The sequence below is a fragment of the Esox lucius genome, chromosome 20 (genome assembly GCF_011004845.1).
Source record: "Esox lucius isolate fEsoLuc1 chromosome 20, fEsoLuc1.pri, whole genome shotgun sequence".
Taxonomy (NCBI): domain Eukaryota; kingdom Metazoa; phylum Chordata; class Actinopteri; order Esociformes; family Esocidae; genus Esox; species Esox lucius.
In genome coordinates, this window is record NC_047588.1 from 41,733,698 (window position 1) to 41,756,233 (window position 22,536).

Genomic DNA, 22,536 nt, shown 5'->3' on the forward strand with positions numbered 1-22,536 from the left:
TCTCACCTGTATTGACAAAAAATCCATGTCTTATCAAGTATATTTATCTTCTTTCCAGGTAAAAAAAAAAAATCTAACTGTCCTTAAAATAAGATAAATATCCTTAACAAGCTACATTTGCATTAGATAACACTTGGCTTGAGCAAATATGCATAAAAAAAAAATCTTGATTAGCTTATAAATCTAGTGATGTTTTTGATGAAACAAGTTATCTTCACTGAAGAGAGAAACAAACAGAATTCTTGGCAGTCATTCTTTGCAGTCATTCTTTGCAGTCATTCTTGGCAGTCATTCTTGGCAGTCATTCTTTGCAGTCATTCTTGGCAGTCATTCTTGGCAGTCATTCTTGGCAGTCATTCTTGGCAGTCATTCTTTGCAGTCATTCTTGGCAGTCATTCTTTGCAGTCATTCTTGGCAGTCATTCTTGGCAGTCATTCTTGGCAGTCATTCTTGGCAGTCATTCTTGGCAGTCATTCTTGGCAGTCATTCTTGGCAGTCATTCTTGGCAGTCATTCTTTGCAGTGTGCATCTCAGATGTCTAAGGTAATGTGATTTATAGGCATTCCTTCCACAGTCAGAACAGGGGAACGACTGCCCTCCAGTATGCACACTACCGTTCAAAAACTTTGGGGTCACTTCGAAATGTCCTTGTTTTACATGAACATATACATGGAATGTGTCTGTGCAGGCCTCTCCAATACAGGTGCATCTCAAAATATTTTAAATCATGTAAAAGTAAATTGTTTCCCGTCATTCAAATCAAAAGTGACACCTTTATATATTCTAAAGTCATTGCACAAAGTAAAAAATGTCAAGCCTTTTTTGTTTCAATCTTGATAATAACGGCTCACAGCTCACGGAAATCAAAAATCCAGTATCTAAAATTGTTGGGAATTAAAAATGTATAATACAGAAATGTTGACCTGAGAAGAGCTCTAATCATTTGAGAAGAGCTCTAATGGTCCGAAAGGGGTCCAAGGAAAAGCAGTGAACCGGTGACAGGGTCATGGGCGGCCGAGGCTCATTGATGCACGTGGGGAGTGAAGGCTAGCCCGTGTGGTCCGATCCAACAGACGAGCTACTGTAGCTCAAATTGCTGAAAAACTTAATGCAGGTACTGAAAGAAAGTTAGCAGAACACAGTGCATCGAAGCTTGTTGCGTATGGGGCTGCGTAGCCGCAGACCAGTCAGGGTGCCCATGCTGACCCCTGTCCACTGCCGAAAGGCAAGCCGACGGAGGCAGTGCTGCAGACCACGTGCACTGTGATGGAAATTTCATTGATCGGAAACATTTCTTTACTCTTGGTTATTGATACAACGTAGTGCCATTGTGGCCTTTGGTGTATTCTTGTTTGTATATATATATTCTTTATTTTGTTTCCCTATCCAATTTTGACACACTACTCCTTTATTGTCCAATTAGATAATCTCTCTGAATGACATATTACAAGCACCTGTGTGTCCCCCACAATACCCTATCAAAGCATGTGATTTGCAGTGTTCTTCATTGTACCCTGATGAAGACAGCCTGTCTGTCGAAACGTTGGTCTTATTAAAAAATGATATGCATTTGAGTTTAGAGTGTGCAGCTTTTTCATTTATTTTGTTGCCTTAGACATGGAATCTCTTCCCACAGGCAGTGTAGGACTATGGCTTCTAACCTCTGTGCACAATCTCATGTCTAGTGAAGTAGGCTGATAATAAAACTCTTCTCAAAGTCAGAATGTGAGTAAAGTTTCTCTCCAGTATGTATTCGCTGGTGACTTTTAAGGCCACTTAATCGAGAGAAACACTTCCCACAATCAGAACAGGAGTAAGGTTTCTCTCCGGTATGTATGCGCTGGTGAGCTTTCAAGTTCACCAAGTGAGAGAAAGGCATCCCACATTCAGGACAGGAGTAAGGTTTCTCTCCAGTATGTATGCGACGGTGAACTCTAAGGCTGCTGAACAGAGAAAAGGTCTTTCCACAATCAGTACATGAGTAAGGCTTCTCCCCAGTATGTATGCGCTTGTGAACTTTAAGGCTACTTAACTGAGAGAAATTCTTTCCACAGTCAGAACAGGAGTAAGGCTTCTCCCCAGTATGTATGCGCTGGTGAACTTTAAGGCTACTTAACCGAGAGAAATTCTTTCCACAATCATAACAAAAGTAAGGCTTCTCTCCTGTGTGCACTTTTTGATGTCGTGCAAGTATACCTGAAGTAGTGAAACTCTTTCCACAGTCGGTACAGGAGTAAGGCCTCTCTCCAGTATGCACACGCTTGTGATTTGTAAGATTAACTAACTGAGAGAAACTCTTCTGACAGTAAGAACATGAGAACGTTTTCTTTCCAGTATGTATGTGCTTGTGAAGTTTAAGGCTTCTAAACTGAGTGAAACTCTTTCCACAGTCAGAACAGAAGTAAGGCCTCTCTCCAGTATGTATGCGCTTGTGAGTTGTAAGGTTATTTAGCCAAGAAAAAGTCTTTTCACAGTCAGAACATGAGTAAGGTTTCTCTCCAGTATGTATGATAAAATGACGTTTCAACCGTGACATTGATAGGAAACATTTTTCACAATGGGAGCAGTGGTAAGACTTCTTATCTTTGCAGTCTTTGTGTTGTTTCTCTCCAAATGTAAAACATTTCTCCACTTCTGGAATCCCATCTGTAACAGACATAAAAAAGTTAGTTTGCTATCACCAGACTTAACTACACATGCATTCCATTATCGAATTACAACTTGATTCTTCAACTAGAAATTTGTCTTTAGCTCAGAAAAAAAACTGTAAAACCATGTTTCAGCTTTCTTCAAAACAGCAATTTTTTAAATGTTGTGTTGATTTTGATACATCTTTGTACACATTCTCTGATATATCCATCGCAGCCAGACTTTCTGGAAACTGCAGATATATATATATATATATAAACTGCTTATTCACATAAATTAGTGTAATTAATGTCAGGGTTGATTTGACAAGCATTTGAATCAGTGAGATGAGTTTGCCAAGGGGTTGTGGTTTGTCTTCCCAGTGGGTCGGCAGAATAGAGAACTCACACTGATCGTGAAATTTCCAGGTGCTGTGGCATCAAGCTTTAGAGTTAAATTTGGTGTATAGCTTTCCTTTAGATGCTCAAGCATTGTATAATCATATAGTATCTAATTTGATTGAATTATTGATTGAATATAATAAATGGGCCAAAATGCAACATAGCAGTGTGATGAAATTATGTCTTTGCAGGAAATAGGCAGAGGAAGACTTGCTTTGGTGCAAAGTGGAGAATAAGAAGTGATACTTGGCTGTGATTTCATAGTCACAAAATGTAATTAAAGTAAGCTTAACACAATGTGCAGTTTTGGTCTCTAATAACATGCAAAGGGAGAGGAATAACATCTGGTTCCCATCATTGATGGGGCCACACACATTCTTATATGTATTTGTGTGTGTGTGTGTGTGTGTGTGTGTGTGTGTGTGTGTGTGTGTGTGTGTGAGATTATTGTGGTAGTTATAATTATCTCATGAACGGTATTGTACATGGGTCCACTTTCCAGGTGGTCTTTGTTGTATTATACACTCACCTAAAGGATTATTAAGAACACCTGTTCACCTGTTCTCATTATTGCCATTATCTAATCAACCAATCATATGGCAGTTGCTTCAATGCATTTAGGGGTGTGGTCCTGGACAAGACAATCTCCTGAACTCCAAACTGAATGTCAGAATGGGAAAGAAAGGTGATTTAAGCAATTTTGAGCGTGGCATGGTTATTGGTGCCAGACGGGCCGGTCTGAGTATTTCACAATCTGCTCAGTTACTGGGATTTTCACGCACAACCATTTCTAGGGTTTACAAAGAATGGTGTGAAAAGGGAAAAACATCCAGTATGCGGCAGTCCTGTGGGTGAAAATGCCTTGTTGATGCTAGAGGTCAGAGGAGAATGGGCCAACTGATTCAAGCTGATAGAAGAGCAACTTTGACTGAAATAACCACTCTTTACAACCGAGGAATGCAGCAAAGCATTTGTGAAGCCACAACACACGCAACCTTGAGGCGGATGGGCTACAACAGCAGAAGACCCCACCGGGTACCACTCATCTCCACTACAAACAGGAAAAATAATTTTTCTACAATTTGCACAAGCTCACCAAAATTGGACAGTTGAAGACTGTTGCCTGGTCTGATGAGTCTCAATTTCTGTTGAGACATTCAGATGGTAGAGTCAGAATTTGGCGTAAACAGAATGAGAACATGGATCCATCATGCCTTGTTACCACTGTGCAGGCTGGTGGTGGTGGTGTAATGGTGTGGGGGATGTTTTCTTGGAACACTTTAGGCCCCTTAGTGCCAATTGGGCTTTGTTTAAATGCCACGGCCTACCTGAGCATTGTTTCTGACCATGTCCATCCCTTTATGACCACAATGTACCCATCCTCTGATGGCTACTTCCAACAGGATAATGCACCAAGTCACAAAGCTTGAATCATTTCAAATTGGTTTCTTGAACATGACAATGAGTTCACTGTACTGAAATGGCCCCCACAGTCACCAGATCTCAACCCAATAGAGCATCTTTGGGATGTGGTGGAACGGGAGCTTTGCCCTGGATGTGCATCCCACAAATCTCCATCAACTGCAAGATGCTATCCTATCAATATGGGCCAACATTTCTAAAGAATGCTTTCAGCACCTTGTTGAATCAATGCCACGTAGAATTAAGGCAGTTCTGAAGGCGAAAGGGGGCCAAACACAATATTAGTATGGTGTTCCTAATAATCCTTTAGGTGAGTGTATGTTGTATTACAGACTGTGGCTGCTGTTCCGGTGCTTTATTACCTACAATTAAGGAATAAAATTGAAAAAACCTTAAATAGACTTTTCGTTTTCTGTAAACGCAACGTGCCCTGACCGCTACCAATAACATATGACATTGGCCTGTGTCCTCATGCAATGTTTTTATGGAACCTGTGTGATTAAGTTCATATTTTATGAGTCTGATTGACCAAAGTAAAAAACATTCAAGCGTATAACATTCAGGGCTCAACACTTTCCGAGCTACTTGACCTACAGACAAGTACATTTACTTTTCTGTGCACAAAAGTCACTTGTCCGGGTAAAAATTTAATTTTACAATAATTTACTCATTTTGTTTTGTTTGCAAATGCAGACTTCAGACAAACAAACAGTTGAATACTAAACAGTGTCATATAGGTCAAACAATATTAGGCTATGTAATATGCTATAATATAATCAATTTATGTACTTAGCTTATTTTGGTCATTGAAGTTTTCATTTGCCCACTACACGCGATACTGGCAAAAAAGACGGCATTTGCCTCCCAGCGAGGTCGGAGCTCGAGGCCCTCTAGGATTGGGTGTCGAGAACCAGTTCCAATCTGGAACCAGTTCCAAATTTCAAAGAACCGTGGATTCAATAAGACACCTACATTTCGAATCCTAACTTCAGTTCCTCAATGCAGCATATTTCAGTCGTGATGCGCTCACTCCCGAGTGAACTGCATCAAGCATTTTACGGTCAATGAAAGTTGCACTTGCTACGTGGACCTACGGGGTTTTGGTATTTTTTGTTACTACAAATTATTCAAATATATATTTTTCACTGTGACGAGTTCGGAGAGTATCTGTCCACCTGCGGTTAATCCCACGAGACCCTGCTCTAGTACAGAAAATCCTTTTACTTGAAACATGAAGGGGAAGTGTTTCAAATATTGCGACCCCCCGCACGCGCATATAACACAAGGCCTCACGTTTGGGGACACAGACACTTTCAGTAGATCATATTAAGATAACTGTTAAAATAACCCATCAGTTATTACATTGTTATGACTTGTTCTCTCAGGATATGTTTTTTAATTGGTAAGTGAAGTCTGAACGACATATTTCATGAGATTGGTGGGCCTGCTTTGTGGAGCACAACAGCTGCATCCTGGGTTTGATCATGGACATGTCAACTCAGAGATCATCCTCCACACTGAGACGTGATCAGTGTCTGTTTTTGATGCATGTCAGTGTGGAAAATGTTGCCTCACATAAGTAGTTTGGTCCAAACGGAATCAGTACATCCATCACTGCTTTGGACTGTCCTGGGTTTTACTCCGCAACTCAAATACAGAATTTAGCAAGTGTCCCTGTGGCAAACATTGCCTTAAGGTCTGATCACTGGACAGCACCATCAGGGAGTCCCCCAGGTTGGATGGCAGGTGATCCCCATTTGCCGTGACCGGTTGTAGTATCCAGTCACATCGTTGCAGAGTTGTCTTTAAGAAGCTCAAACAGGTGGGTGAGAACTTTAACGATGAAAGCCACCTAATCTCGTTATGGAACAGCAGGGCTTCGTGTTCCGAGTCCATCTTTTGTGGTGGGACATGATTTCATGTAGTTCACTATTAGTAACTAATAGCAGTAGCTCTGCCCCCTTTTTGAGGGAAACATGTTGATTTAATCGACATAAAAGGGAAGCTTGGTTTTCGTTTTTCAGTTTCACTGGCTTTAAACCTTCATGTGCAAGAACCTCTGAGGAAAGAACATATTTGGGGATGATGTACATCGTTATTGGTAAAGCAAGTGAATTCAAACTATGAATTCCTCTTGATATTTTTACATTTGAATGGCTTGTCGGGCTGGAGGGCCTAAACCCTGTGTTTCTCATTTCCCGTAGGATGTTTTTTATTGGAAATTAATTGATCTTCTAAAGGAATACTTTCATCAGCTGTTTGAGAGATACTGTTGTCATGTAATGTATTCTCGTTTGTAGGCTATGTACAGTATATTAGCTAGCTAACTAAAAGGGTGCACACAGCAAGAATAAAAGCACAATTGCCTCAGCACAATTAATGGACAATGCTTTACAGCCTATTGATCATTCTCCAACACCAAGGACAGCGTTATATAGCTGGGCGGGATTAGGAGAAGAATGGCTACTGATTACTTCTGGACCCAGGCAGTGTTCATTTTTGCATCAGTTTTAGATTTTTCTAGTTTTAGTCATTTTGACTTAAATATCTTTCAGGTTTAGACATATTCATGTAATTTGAATTTTTTTTTTTTCTCTCGTTATTGTCAAAATGTCAAAAGGTGAGCCATTTCAGTCAACCAAATGCCCAACAAAAAGTCACATTTCAGTCCAATCAGTTATTGCCTCATTAACCTGTAGTAGTCAAAACATATCACCATATCAACTAAGACCAATGGAACATATAATGTTTTTCTGACAATGTTGATATTGCCTACAGTTAGACCTATTAATTAAATTGTTAAGCACATCGTTGTGCAGATTATGGAAGCGTAAAATGTCCGAAATGTAATTAGCCGTTGGAAAATGCGTATTGCACGTTATTGTTCAAGCAGTTTAATTCACACGGATGGAAATATCCGTTTGAAATTTAAGAACGAGGGGAGAACAGAAGATTCAAAAACATTTTGATGGTTAAATTTAGATATACCCACATCACCAGGCCCCACACCATGGTCTTTGGCTGTGAGTGTATATTGGGATGATGCGCTTTCAGATGTCTTTTGATGAACTCAGACTATTGTCACAAAGAATTTCGTCAACTCTCGTTTTTGTCAAACCAAAATGAAAATTGTTTGTTTGTTGTTGTTTTTTCTGTTTTTATTTATAATTAGTCAGTTATCAATTGCCACTTTAAAAATAGGTTTTAAATGAATATTTGTCCGTATTTTTGTTGACGTAATTAACACGTTGGGAAGCCGTGAAGACGTGATTCTGTTGGCCACTGGCGGCAGCAGTGTTTTGCCTGTGGTGATGCTGGCTTGTCTAAAGGACTTAATCCTTGCGTATGGTCCACAAACTTGTTCTAATCCTTTTTATTTTTTTATGTAGGCCTAGCTTATTTTTTGCTATGCAGGGCAGGGCCCTTGGGGTGTGCGTGCCCCCCGCCTCATGGGTGCTGCGTGGTTTCCCAACCGCCAGTGCCCAAACCGTACGTTATTCATAACAAGGCTTTTTTTTTTATGACCAACATGAAAGAGAAACATTCAGGAGGAACGTAATAGCAAGTCATTAAGGAACAATAGCACTGCTGATGTTCCTCACAGTGATTTATTCTGAATGTAATTTGTAGTTACGGTTGTATAAACGGGTTGCAACAGCATATACCACTTTATGAAGAAAAACACTAAAAAATGTATAGTAAATAGTTTGATATACTACTTCTTACCTTCATTAACTATATCCACAATCTCCTGCTCCTCCTTTTCCTCCTCTTCGTATTTAATAATATTTAGTCCCAGTGTTTGACTGCAGTCTTCCTGCTTCACTGATGTCAACTCTGAATCCACCAATGAACACTGAGCTCCACTGTCACAATCAGAATCCAGTGACTCTTGTTTGATCTCAGTGTGGAAGGAAAGCAGCAGGCTGGATTTGTCCTCCATCTGATAAAATAAAGACCAAACAAGACCCATACATGACTGATGAACATGATGGATGGGCATACAAGAAACACAATGAAAGACAAATGACAAACACAATGCATAAATACATATAAATCTCTGGAAAAAAATTAAGAGACCATTCCTAATTTTTCTTAAATCACCTTCTCTGCATGTATGGCAGCCTTTCCATTTCAGTGTCTGTTAAATTCCAACACAGGCACACCTCATTTTACTTAATGAGGCAGTGATTAGGTGATTACCTGAACCAAATCTGATTTAATGAGGAAAAGTTTAAAACCACTGCTGTGGTCATCACTATCCTCTTGCAATAGGACCAGCTGGATGTCAAAAACAGTGCAAAGGTCATTTGAATTACAAAAAAACTAGTCAGCATGACAGAAGAGTTGAAAAGAAAAGCTTTGAGTGAGGAAAAGAAGGGTTCGGTTCTGGCTTGACTGGCAGAGGGATACTGGCAAATTTCCATCCTGAAAATTTCAAAGACGACAGTTTATAAGAACAAGGTCAAACGACAGACTTTGGGGACAACAAAGCTATAGACTGGCAGAGGGCAAAAACGACTGTCACATCTAGTGATTCTTGGAGTCGTTCGATAAACTGACAAATGTTGTTGACTTGTGTCAATAACACCCAGAGCTCTGCAACACTGGCAAACAACGATCACGCCAGTAGAAAACAAGGACAAACAAAAGCTGCTGTTGGTTGGACTAGCTGCGGGACTGCCTTTAAATCCTGAATGTAGATTGTTTTTGTTGCCGACAGTTTGAATGAAGGAAACAGTGATTCAAACAGATGATTCACAGTTACGAAAAAGATCTTTGTACACAACCTGATACATTTTTTTCCCGACCATAAAATATAACGCTGTTTGTCGGAAAACTGGGATGGGGAGAATTAATCCTGCCAGTGATTCGGTAGAACTCAGCTGCCTGTCAGATTGGCAATTGAACAAGTCAATGAAGCAAATGAGCTGTGAGTCTTAAGTACATATTTTTTTTTAAAAGAGTCCTATACCTGGATCCTATCTGCACTGCAGTGAAGTTAGCTTTATATTCAAGATTCGGATTTGATTGTCAATACCTCATCTATGAAACCTGCCAGAAAGACAGCAATTACCTATTCTGAATCTGCTGGCGATTGTGAACAAGCAACATTCCTGTTGCTCAAAAAACGGTATACAGGTGCTGGTCATATAATTAGAATATCATCAAAAAGTTGATTTATTTCAGTAATTCCATTCAAAAAGTGAAACTTGTATAATGTATACATTCATTACACACAGACTGATATATTTCAAGTGTTTATGTCTTTTAATTTTGATGATTATAATTGACAACTAATGAAAACCCCAAATTCAGTATCTCAGAAAATTAGAATATTACTTAAGAACAATACCAAAAGGATTTTTAGAAATGTTGGCCAACTGAAAAGTATGAACATGTACAGCACTCAATACATAGTTGGGGCTCCTTTTGCCTGAATTACTGCAGCAATGCGGCGTGGCATGGAGTCGATCAGTCTGTGGCACTGCTCAGGTGTTATGAAAGCCCAGGTTGCTCTGATAGTGGCCTTCAGCTCTACTGCATTGTTGGGTCTGGCATATCACATCTTCCTCTTCACAATACCCCATAGATTTTCTATAGGGTTAAGGTCAGGCGAGTTTGCTGGCCAATTAAAAACAGGGATACCATGGTCCTTAAACCAGGTACTGGTAGCTTTGGCACTGTGTTTAGGTGCCAATTCCTGTTGGAAAATGAAATCTGCATCTCCATAAAGTTGGTCAGCAGCAGGAAGCATGAAGTGCTCTAAAACCTCCTGGTAGATGGCTGCGTTGACCTTGGACCTCAGAAAACAGTGGATCCACACCAGCAGATGACATGGCACCCCAAACCATCACTGACTGTGGAAACTTTACACTGGACTTCAAGCAACGTGGATTATGTGCCTCTCCTCTCTTCCTCCAGACTCTGGGACCTTGATTTCCAAAGGAAATGCAAAATTTACTTTCATCAGAGAACATAACTCAGCAGCAATCCAGTCCTTTTTGTCTTTAGCCCAGGCAAGACGCTTCTGACGCTGTGTCTTGTTCAAGAGTGGTTTGACACAAGGAATGCAACAGCTGAAACCCATGTCTTGCATGCGTCTGTGCGTGGTGGTTCTTGAAGCACTGACTCCAGCTGCAGTCCACTCTGTGAATCTTCCCCACATTTTTGAATGTGTTTTGTTTCACAATCCTCTCCAGGGTGCGGTTATCCCTATTGCTTGTACACTTTTTTCTACCACATCTTTTCCTTCCATTCGCCTCTCTATTAATGTGCTTGGACACAGAGCTCTGTGAACAGCCAGCCTCTTTAGCTATGACCTTTTGTGTCTTGCCCTCCTTGTGCAAGGTGTCAATGGTCGTCTTTTGGACAGCTGTCAAGTCAGCAGTCTTCCCCATGATTGTGTTGCCTACAGAACTAGACTGAGTGACCATTTAAAGGCCTTTGCAGCTGTTTTGGGTTAATTAGCTGATTAGAGTGTGGCACCAGGTGTCTTCAATATTGAACCTTTTCACAATATTCAAATTTTCTGAGATACTGAATTTGGGATTCATTAGTTGTCAGTTATAATCATCAAAATTAAAATAAATAAACACTTGAAATATATCAGTCTGTGTGTAATGAATGTATACATTATACAAGTTTCACTTTTTGAATGGAATTACCGAAATAAATAAAGTTTTTGATGATATTCTAATTATATGAGCAGCACCAGTATATTGGTCAGACTTAATGGTGCCTTCACAGTTCTGCCGTTCACCCATGCCATACACACTAATGCACCACCATCCCATCACGGATGCTGGCTTTTGAACTGTGCACTGATAACAAGCAGGATGGTACCACTCCTCGTTTGTCCGGAGGACACAGTGTCCATGATTCCCCAAAATCATTTGGTTTGTCATACCACAGGACAGTTTTCCATAATAAATGACCTCGGGCCCAGAGAAGGCACTGGCATTTCTGCATGTTTTTTTATGTATGGTTTGTTCTTTGCATGGTAGAGTACCATGTTCATTGACCTAAATCATTTTTCGGAAGTGATCCTGAGCCGATACGGTGGGTCCAATACATGTCAGTTTTGAAAGTAGTGCCGCCTGAGGGCCCAAAGATCACAACCATCCAATATTGGTTTTCAGGCTTGTCCCTTGTGTACAGAGATTACTCCAGATTCTCTGAATCATTTAAAGATATTTTGTAATGTAGATGATGAGATCCCCAAATTGTGATACATTACTCTTGAATTATGGCCGTGCAGTCTTTCACAACCCCTCCCCATCCTCACTTCTGACAGGCCCATCCTCTTTGGAATGATCTTTTATTACCCAATCATGTTACTGACCTGTTTCACTTAATTAGCTGTGTGATATTCCACCAAGTTATGTTTTTTAGCATTATACATTGTTTCCAGTCTTTTGGTGCCTATGTCCCAGATTTTTGGGATCAAATTCAAACTGAGCATGTATTTTCCAAGAAACAACATTTCTCAGTTTTGAAACTTGATATGTTGTCTTGGTACTATTTTCTATTGAATATAGGGTTTAAATGAAATGCACATAATTGCATTTTTTTTCTCTTTACATTATACACAGCATCCCAATTTTTTGGGAAACAGGGTTGTACATAATTATCTACTTAATTATAATAAAACAAAAATATTATAGTAATCAAAAACTATAACACTAAAACAATGTATGGTAATTCTGTTCTCCTGGAGGGTTTGTAAGTTTTACTTTTTAAGTTTTTTGTTGGGTCCGAACTATTGACCATTTATGGTAGAGCAGCAATACATGTTGGTTATTTCCTTAGAACTTTTATTGGGTCCAAGCTATTGAAAATGTTTTATGTAATGCTTTAAAAACGATTAATAATTTCCAAAATTTAAAAATTGTAAAATCAAAGGATGTTGATGGTAGAGCAGTTCTCACTGAAGCTATTTTGGTTGGTTATTTTATACGAGCTATTGACATTTACATTAGAAACTGACTTTATTAGAAATAAATATGAGACCGATATGGGAAAACAAGGCATGCTGCTTATTCGCAATCGTGAGCAGATTCGGTAAATGTAATTTGTTTCATTCTGGAAGATCTTGAATATAAAGCTAACTTCACCGCAGTACTATCTGCCTCCCATTCCCGGATGCTGCAGCTCCAACTAAGATGCAACCCATTTTCCCCCAACTAACTTTACAGCGTATCGTATAATCTGGATCTGTTAGTTTTTGTGTTGTAATATTATTATGACATTTCATGAAGAACATTAGGGAACGGTTTAAGTAATTTCCCCATTAATTTAAAGCGTCACTGTGCAGGTAACGTTCAAACCGCAGAATAGTCACATCGAAGTGAACAAAGAAAAATGAATAGAGAGTACAATTGTTTAATCCCTTACCATTTCAGGACGTTCTTTTCGTATTTCACAAAATGGTCTGGAAAACTACAACAAAACAACACGTGTTCCACCAGCACCGCCCACATCCAACGGTATCAGCGTCTTAAAAGCAACATTTAAAAAAAACACTTCCGGGTCATGAAAATAAGCCAAACGTCTAAATTAAGAGGTCAACGTGTCACTTTAAAACAGGACATTAATTGAATGTATTAATTGTTTAAGGAAATGTATATCTGAAAACATTGGTATATGTTCATATTTAAGTGTAAATGTCAATAAAAAGTGGGTATTAAAACACGTTCCAAGGTCAAAATTCATTCAATATGAATGACTGAATATGGAATACATAATGCCTCATAACTCATAAACTATTGAATATTCCACAGAGAAAGCAATGTAGGAAATGTTCAGGACAGTTGTAGAGTAAGACAAACCTCTCTAATCATGGGGAATGGTGTGCTACATCAAGCAACATAATATTTCCACAGCCTGTTTTTCCACAATGTAACTCAATGCATATGAAATACATTCACTGCGGCGTATAGAATCGTTATTTTTTATAGGGCAATATATATTTCATATTCATTGAGTTACATTGTGGCCAATAGAATGGGTGGAGTAAAATGCCAGCAACAATTGCAAATACCCAGTGCCCCTTGATGTTTTTGCATATAATCACTCTATTTCTGGTGGCCCTAATAATGGCATGTTAAGTTTGCGTGGGTGTAACATACTGTACGTGTGCGGGTGTTCACGACTGCGATCGGGCATTTGCGTGCCGGGGGTTTCTGCAACGTTCTGACAATGTTGGTGGTTGTGGAGCAAAACATCAGACTACTGTATTAATGTACGCGCAAAAATAAAAAATACGGATATTTTGATTTTTATATACAACAATGTAAATACCCTTTTAGAGAAAATGCCATTTATTTTTCAATAATGTTTTGAAGCAATAAAAAACAAATAACAGACAAGGCTCGATTCTGGGTGAGGTTCAGATAAACAGCCAGATTCCGGAAGATCGAGGTGTTTTGGATTAATTGGAACGACTGAGTATCTGACAGACCAATGTAAATATGTAGCCCAGTCATATTGTAGAAAGCAATGGTTTAGAGACCCTTTCCAAAGGCACTGTATAAAACCCATAAGGTCAAATGCCCATTCCGTTTTTTCAGCTGTTTTCTTGGCAACAGATTACATAGGTCACACAATTTTAGGCTATTTAATATGCCCTGAATCTATTTACTCATTTGGCATATTTCCCACCAAACATTTTGGCCGTTCATATTCTGCCGGACAACTAAATTAGCTGGCTAACGTAAACGCTGCTCCAGAGTGGTATGTCAGGCATGCTCTGATTGTACATGACTTGTATGTAAATCTCGAGAGTATTTAATGATTTGGATCTTAAAACCTGAGACCACTGAGGGAATTACACCGGTGTTTCAAGCAGTGTACCTTTTCTTGTGCAATCTGTGAGCGTCTTGTTTAGTCCGTTCTCTGGGTTTTTTCCGTTTGATTTTAATCATTGAACCTTAATTGTATGTGTAAACATGCATACGCAGGGCCCAGTCTGTGTTCCATCACAGTTCCTTGTTTAAATAAAGGTTTAATAAAAAATGTTGAGAGTCAGGTGATCCGTCCTGTTACTGAACCACCTTGACCATTTTACAATATAAATTTTTTACCCCTTTTGGACAAAGTTTCAGCTTTTCATGTTCTTATTACGTTAGCTTTTTTCAGTTTGTGTTTGTTCTCCTTATATATTTACACACAAAGGCAGTCATTCATTTACATACATCAAAGACACGTAAAATGCTCATCATAGCTATGGGTTTTTGTGCTATCACTTGGTTGTGCAGTAATGCCTATTTTTACATGATTTTTATCACACTTCGCATTTCTTGCTTCAATTGACTTGCAAACATTATCTTGACCTAAATTGCTTACAATCTCCCTAGTTATGCTACATTAAGGCTCTCCATTTCCTTGGTTGAAGTCTTCCTCAGAAAATTCCTTGAAGTTTTAGGCTGACCTAGAGTGACCTAGAGAAATTCTTCCCACAGTCAGAACAGCAGTAAGGCTTCTCTCCAGTATGTATTCGCTGGTGATTTTTAAGGGTATTAAAGCGAGATAAATCCTTTCCAGTTAGAACAGGAGTAAGGCTTCTCTCCAGTATGAATTCGCTGGTGATTTTTAAGGGTACTAAAGCGAGAGAAATCCTTTCCACAGTTAGAACAGGAGTAAGGCTTCTCTCCAGTATGTATTTGCTGGTGATTTATTAGAGTACTTAAACGGGAGAAAATCTTCCCACAGTCAGAACAGGAGTAAGGCTTCTCTCCAGTATGTATGCGCTGATGATTTATAAGGGTACTTAACTGAGAGAAATTTTTTCCACAGTCAGAACAGGAGTAAGGCTTCTCTCCTGTGTGCACTTTCTGATGTTGAGCTAGTCCAGTGGATTTAGTGAAGCTTTTCCCACAGTCAGAACAGCAGTAAGGCTTCTCTCCAGTATGTATTTGCTGGTGATATTTAAGGGTACTTATGCGAGAGAAATGCATCCCACAGTCAGAACAGGAGTAAGGCTTCTCTCCAGTATGTATGCGCTGGTGATCTTTAAGGGTATTTAATCGGGAGAAACTCTTCCCACAGTCAGAACAGGAGAAAGGCTTCTCTCCAGTATGTATGCGCTGGTGATCTTTCATGTTAACCAAGTAAGAGAAACTCTTCCCACAGTCAGAACAGGAATAAGGCTTCTCTCCAGTATGTGTGATAAAATGACTTTTCAACCGTGATATTGAGAGAAAACTTTTTTCACACTGGGAGCAGTGGTGATACTTCTTATTTTTGTTGTCTTTGAGTTGTTTCTCTCGAAATGTAGAAAGTCTCTCCACTTCTGGAGTCCCATCTGTGTGACAGACATCAGAAAAGTTATTTTGGTATCACCAGACTTAACTAAAATACGCATTCTTATTTACAGTTTTCTTCAAAACAGCCATTTCAAACTGCTGTCTTTTCACCGCTAGCTAAAGGTTGTGATGGGGGCATGCAAGGATTTTGTATTTTCTGATCGCCAAATGAACACCTCAAATGCAATTGATTTGAATACTTCTTTGAAAATATTCTCTGATGCATCCATCACATCCAGAGACATTTTGGCAGCAGTAGATATATGTAAACTGTTTATTCACATGAATCACTGCAACTAATTAGGGTTAACTGGAGATGTAGAATCAGCGATGAGTTTGCCATGGTAATGTGGTGTGTCTCCAGGTAATGTGGTGTGTCTCCAGGTGGTAAGAAGACTAGAAATTTAGCTCTGATCTGGAGATTCCCCGGCAGAGCACTAGAGTTGGTGTATACATTTCCTTTAGAGCAGACCTGGGCGGGATGCGTCCCGTTGAGTCATTCTACCCGGCCCGCGATACATCCAAAACGTATAAAATAATACAACATAAAAATACATGACGAGCTCTGTAGATTACGTTTATTTATTGCTGCGTATTTATTTTATTTCAAATTAAAGGTCCTGTGGCACTCCCAGTAATTAGTACAGTAGTATCATACAGTCTGTTTAAAATACTTTTAAGTTGAAACAAGCTATTTGCATTGCTATGATATGTAGCTATGGACCAGCACCACAATCCACGCGAAAGTTATCACTTGCTGGCTAGCGATGTCTGAAAATGAGCCTGTCTAAGAAAAGTTGATAATGAAAGCAGGGTATTAAAAAATATTGTAAGAAAATATTTATTTACAGATGTTGCAGGTAAAGCAACTTGCTTAATATGTAAAGCAAACAGTGCAGTTTTTAAAGAGCAAGCATGCGGCTCTCGTGACCCCAGACTTCATCTCACTTGTCAACGCCCAAACGAGGCTCTCCTGTTCATAATGAGTGACTGGCCCTAAAAGAGTTCTTGGGTCTGGGCTGCCGGAATCACTGTCGTTAAAAGCACGTAGTACTAAAAATATACTGTATGAATTTAGATAATGGCAATTATACTAATTATACCAATCTTCAAAAGTGATTTCATAGACTTATGTCCCCAATAACTGTTGTTAACAGAGTACAACATGTCTGCCCCAATAACTGTTGTTAACAGAGTATAATATGTATGTATCTCATTACCTAGAATTAAGGAATTAAATACTGAAAAAACTGATAAAACAGACTTTGTTTTCCGTAAATAAACAACAATATCTGACCACTACTTGCGTACCGATGAAAAACAAATGATGGCCAGACAACACTTGCCCGTCTTCTCACATGTCGTTTTTAAGGAAACCAAAATTACACAATTATATTTCAGTGTCAATTACCTAACTGTGGATACCAGTCCACAGGGGCAGTTACGATCGCATCAATAATCTGAGCCATTTGTCAAAAGGCCCTTTTTCATTTTCAGGACCAACATAATAGAGAAACTTTCAGGAGCAGTGTAATATCGAGTCATTAAGGACCAACTGCACTGGTGATATGTTCGTCTAATTGATTCATTCTGAACCTAATTTCAGTTTACAAATTAGTTGTATATGAACATAATTCCTGAGATGTATGGATGAGAAAAAAACACCAAAAAATGTATATTAAACATTTTTCATGAACTCTTTACCTTGATTAATTAAATCCCCAACCTCCTCCTCCTTAGTAACATTCAGTCCCAGTGTTTGACTGCAGTCTTCCTGCTTCACTGATGTCATCTCTGAATCCACCAATGAACACTGAGCTCCACTGTCACAATCAGAATCCAGCGACTCTTGTTTGGGTTCAGTGTGGAAGGAGAGCAGCAGGCTGGGTTTGTCCTCCATCTGATAAAATAAATACCTTAATCAGACCCAAACATGACTGATGAACATGTCTGATGGGGGGAAAAAGAAATACAATGAAACAAAATTGACAAACACAATCACGTTGGCTAGTGACAACAAAATAAATAGCAATATTTAAGATTCAAAAATATTTTTGGGTTTTCCGTCTGGAATTGGACTGTATTAATACTAGAGCCTCTCTGTTGGATCCTATTAGGAGAATAACATTCAACAGGGATTCTTCCCAATACTAGTTCTGATGAGGTCAAAACACCCGAATACAACTGTCCCCACATTAGTAAGTTATGTTCATCGTTACACATGATTCTGTTTTTTTTAATGTATAGTAAGTATAATACTTAACAGTTGTTTAATTAACATTTTGATAATTTTTGCCAAATATTTCATTTATAAATGTAGATGGGTTAAAACAATACCCTTGCTGATGGTTTTTAAAAAATATATTCTTATACAACCTTTGTTTTTTGTTAAGAAAAAGGGAACTACATGCAATTAAAGGTTTGAAGCATGTGGAAAGTTAGGCCTTTATAAATTATTTCTCTTCAACTTTCTAAAAATACAGTTAGGTCTGGAAATATTTGGACAGTGACACAATTTTCATAAGTTTGGCTCTGTACGTCACCGCAATGGATTTGAAATGAAACAACCGAGTTGCAATTGAAGTGCAGACTTTCAGGTTTAATTCAAGGGGTTGAACACAATTATTGTATGAAACGTTTAGGAATTGCAACCATTTTCATACACAGTCCCCTTTTTTCAGGGGCTCAAATGAAATTGAACAAATTAACACAATCATAAATACAATTTTTGTTTTTAATACTTTGTTGAGAATCCAAACGCTGGATTCACCAAACGCTGGGTTTCCTCCTTTGGGATGCTTTGCCTTTACTGCAGATGTCTTCAGTTGTTGTTCGTGGGTCTTTCTGCTTTAAGTTGTGTCTTTAGCAAGTGAAATGCATGCTTGATCGGGTTGAGATCAGGTGATTGACTCGGCCATTGCAGAATATTCTACTTATTTGCCTTAAAAAACTCCTGGGTTGCTTTCGCAGTATGTTTTGGGTCATTATCCATCTGTAAAGTGAAGCGCCATACAATCAACTTCACTGAATTTGGCAGAATCGGAGCAGACAATATATCCCTATACACTTCAGAATAAATCCAGCTGCTTCTCTCTACTGTCACATCATCAATAAACACTAGTGAATCAGTGCCATTGGAAGCGCTACCCCCATGCATTACACTGCCTCCACCATGTTTTACAGATTATATGGTATGCTTTATATCATGAGCAGTTCCAAGCCTTCTCCATATATTTTTCTTCCCATTATTCTGATACAGGTTGATCTTAGTTTCATCTGTCCAAAACAATGCCTTTCTAGAACTAGGCCTTTCTATTTTTGAGGCTTATGAATGGTTTGCACCTTGAGGTGAACCCTCTGTATTTGCTCTCGTGAAGTCTTCTCCTCCTGGCAGACTTGGAAAATGATATGCCTACCTCCTGTAGAGTGTTCTTCACTTGACAGGATATTGTGAAGGGGCTTACCATGGAAAGGATCCTATGATCATCAACCACTCTTGTCTTCCATGGACGCCTTTTTATGTTGCAGAGCTCACTAGTGCAATTTTTTCTCACAACGTATCAAACTGTTGATTAGGCCACTCTTAATGTTCCTACTATCTCTCAGATGGATTTTTTTTGGCAGTCTAAGGATGGCCTGTTTCACTTGCACTGAGAGCTCCTTTGACCACATCTTCTGGGTTCACCGCAACAGCTTCCAAATTCAAATGCCACACCTGGAATCAACTCCAAACCTTTCACCTGCTTAATTGATAAAGATATAACAAAGGAATAGCCCACACCTGTCCATGAAACAGCTTTTGAGTCAATTGTCCAATTACTTTTGGTCCATTGAAAAAGAGGGGGTTAGATATTAAAGAGCTGTAATTCCTAAACCCTTCCTCCAATTTGGATGTGAATGCCCTCAAATTAAAGCTGAGAGACTGCACGTTAAGCCCATATTCATTAATAGCCAAAATAACAAAACTTGTGTCAGTGTCCAATTATTTCCAGAACTAACTGTATATATTATGTACTTTTTGTTAAACATTACCTTTCCTATGTTACAGAATTATTTTACATTTATTGTTGTAACCCCTCTACTGTATACAGTAACAAAAGTAACCACACTTCAAAGAACACCAAGGTGAGTCTGATAACCGATACCTATTCAGAAAATACTTAAATAGCGTAGATGCAGTAGAACTTCGAATTCAATGTAATGAATAGTACATACACCACTATGAATGAAGTAATTCATCTATACATTACAAAACCCAACTTAAATGTATAGACAAATAAAAATAATACTAACTATGACATTTCAAAACACCATTCAGCACTTAAATTATCCAGGTTGCCACCTTCTACAAATAATGGGGTGCCTCTTTTAGCCAAAACAGACCTCTGAAACGAGGACAAATATATAATTTACGATTGTGCAAGCCTGGTCTGAATCTCAAATCGTATACTACATACTGCAAGTACTTCGCGAGTAATGATTAAGTACGTAGCCTACTGTTTTTCATCATTTTGTCGCGCATTAACATCATCATTGAATATTAAGCTAGACACCAGCAAGCATTGTGTTAAACTGACTAACGTTTCTTATTAAGTTGACTTGCACCACAAATAGCATCTATGAACTGTATGGCCTTCACCACTGGCCGTTTCAACAGCTTATTAGCCAGTAATACTAGTATCTTACTACTTGGAATATAATAGTCATAATAATTGAGCCCATGTCAGCGAGACCGAATACGAACTTTAAACTGACAAAGCTATTTAATTTCATGGCACAAAAACGCTCGTTTTTCTTTCTCACATGAATGACATTGATGCAATAACAATCAATATATGTGACGATAACCGAGTTTTTAGTCAAGTGAATATTGGAACCCCCTCCACTTTTACTGCGCAAGCTGTTGTGTTCAGTATTACCCCCTAAAGCATGCACGCCTGCACGGATGAATACTTCGAGAATCCACCAGAAACAGAACACCATCCAGGTGCACTTTCGGCCTACTATGGTTTGGGACATACTCATCTTGTGGTATACTATACAGTATGCAACTATGCAATTTGAAATTCAGCCCTGGTCTTCGTATCTAACACCGGACTGAGAAGAAAGTCCTCACTCTTGTGGTTGCGCGGCGCCAATGTTCCAGGGTGGTCTAAAGCCGCGCAGGTGAAAACAAGACGAACAACGTTACTAGTTGAGAACAGTTGACGTTTCCGCAGTAACACTCAGAGGAAACCACAGGATTCCCTGATATCTGGGGTCACTATCTGAGTTCGCCCTATCTTTTCTAAACAGTACTCTGCCCACCGTTACACTGATTATTGTAGGTACTGTACAGAGCCAGCAAGCTTGATTAGACTAGCTAAGGGCTTCTGCTGCTGGTTCTTCTTCTAATTTGTTGGCGGATCGTAACCATACGAAAGGTGCATATACTGCCACCTACTGTACCGGAGTGTGAGGCCAGCCACGGCCTACCTACATCATACCCTTCCCGTCCCCCAGCAATCCCACTAAATCCCCCCCCCCCCCTAACCTTGTTCAAGTGTGCAATGAGGGCAAGGTTAAGGTGCAAGTTTAAAGTGCAAGTCGGCACGTTCAAATGAAATACAGGAATAGCAGCAATGACACATTAAGTTTAATTCCCTCATCCTCCAATGCACCCCATAATACCCACTCCCCTTCCTGCTACCATCTCACTTCCTCTGCCAACAGTCAACACCTACCCCCTTTATCAACGTTTTAATTTCCCCCCGTCCTAACGGTACCTGTACACCCACCCCCTCCTTCCTACATGCACTCCTAGCCAACCTATCAGCCCCTTCGTTACCCTCCACACCAACATGAGCTGGAACCCAGCAGAACCGAACCACCACACCCATCCTCTCCTTCCTGCACACACTCCTAGCCAACCTATCAGACTCTTCATTACCCTCCACACCTGGACCACATGCATACTGAATTCTGGCACACACACCCCCACACCAGCCCTCCCACGATCCGGATCATTTGACCCATCGGTACACATCTGGATAAATGGTTAAAACCCCCACACAGTGGTGACCACAGACACTTTAAAAGGGGTGGCCTGAACGGGCCACTGAAAATCTTGGGGTGGCGCCCTAAAACCAAAAGGCTTAACCGAATTTCAGGAGTTCAATTACGCTGTTGTAGTATTTAGGCTAGTTGAAAACAGTGTGAGTATGAGAGTCAGGTACTGATATACTTTGGTTACTTACGTAATGTTACTAATTATCTGATGTGCATAGACGGATATGTAAAGTGCTTTTAACATTTAGAGTTCCACAACAATCCTTTTTTAATGTGTTTATGTATCTGTATATAAATGTGTTAGGCGATTTTTTTATCATAATCAATAATATATATTTTTCATAATAGTTCATGTGGAAGAAAACAAATGCATAGCCAGGCTGGGCAGATCACCGGACAGAAGATGGGACAGAGTGAGGCCAGCCTGGCTATGCATTTGTTATTTTCTTTCACATGGAAAAAAAATTGAAATAATTTTGTCCAACCATAACAGATATATGACAACTAATGCACTAGGATAAGTAGCTAATGAATTGTAGCGCCAATAAAACTGTCTTTCGCAGACAGCCATGGTGAAAAGCCGCCATGGTGACACCTAGCGATAGCAACTGGTAGGAAAGAGTTAGTAAGAAGAGTGCAATACATAGTGACGTGATTCAATAGACTCCGATATATGGAATGGGAATATCAGTCTATGAACACCTTTTTGAAGTGAGCTGATCAATTCAATA

The 22,536-nt window shown here is 39.3% G+C and overlaps 2 protein-coding genes across 4 annotated transcripts in view; one reads left to right on the forward strand and one right to left on the reverse strand.

The window, feature by feature from the left end:
* The window catches only part of LOC105027450 (zinc finger protein OZF-like), a 541,343-nt gene that overhangs the window by 463,516 nt on the left and 55,291 nt on the right, over positions 1–22,536 (forward strand). The gene's annotated exons all lie outside the window — the stretch shown is intronic.
* On the reverse strand, positions 1,035–21,105 carry LOC105031299 (gastrula zinc finger protein XlCGF26.1-like). The gene is given in 5 exon segments (XM_029116027.2): positions 1,035–2,534; positions 14,891–14,995; positions 14,997–15,756; positions 17,462–17,657; positions 20,874–21,105. Coding segments are annotated over 4 exon segments (1,914 nt in total). The 5' UTR covers positions 20,874–21,105; the 3' UTR covers positions 1,035–1,681.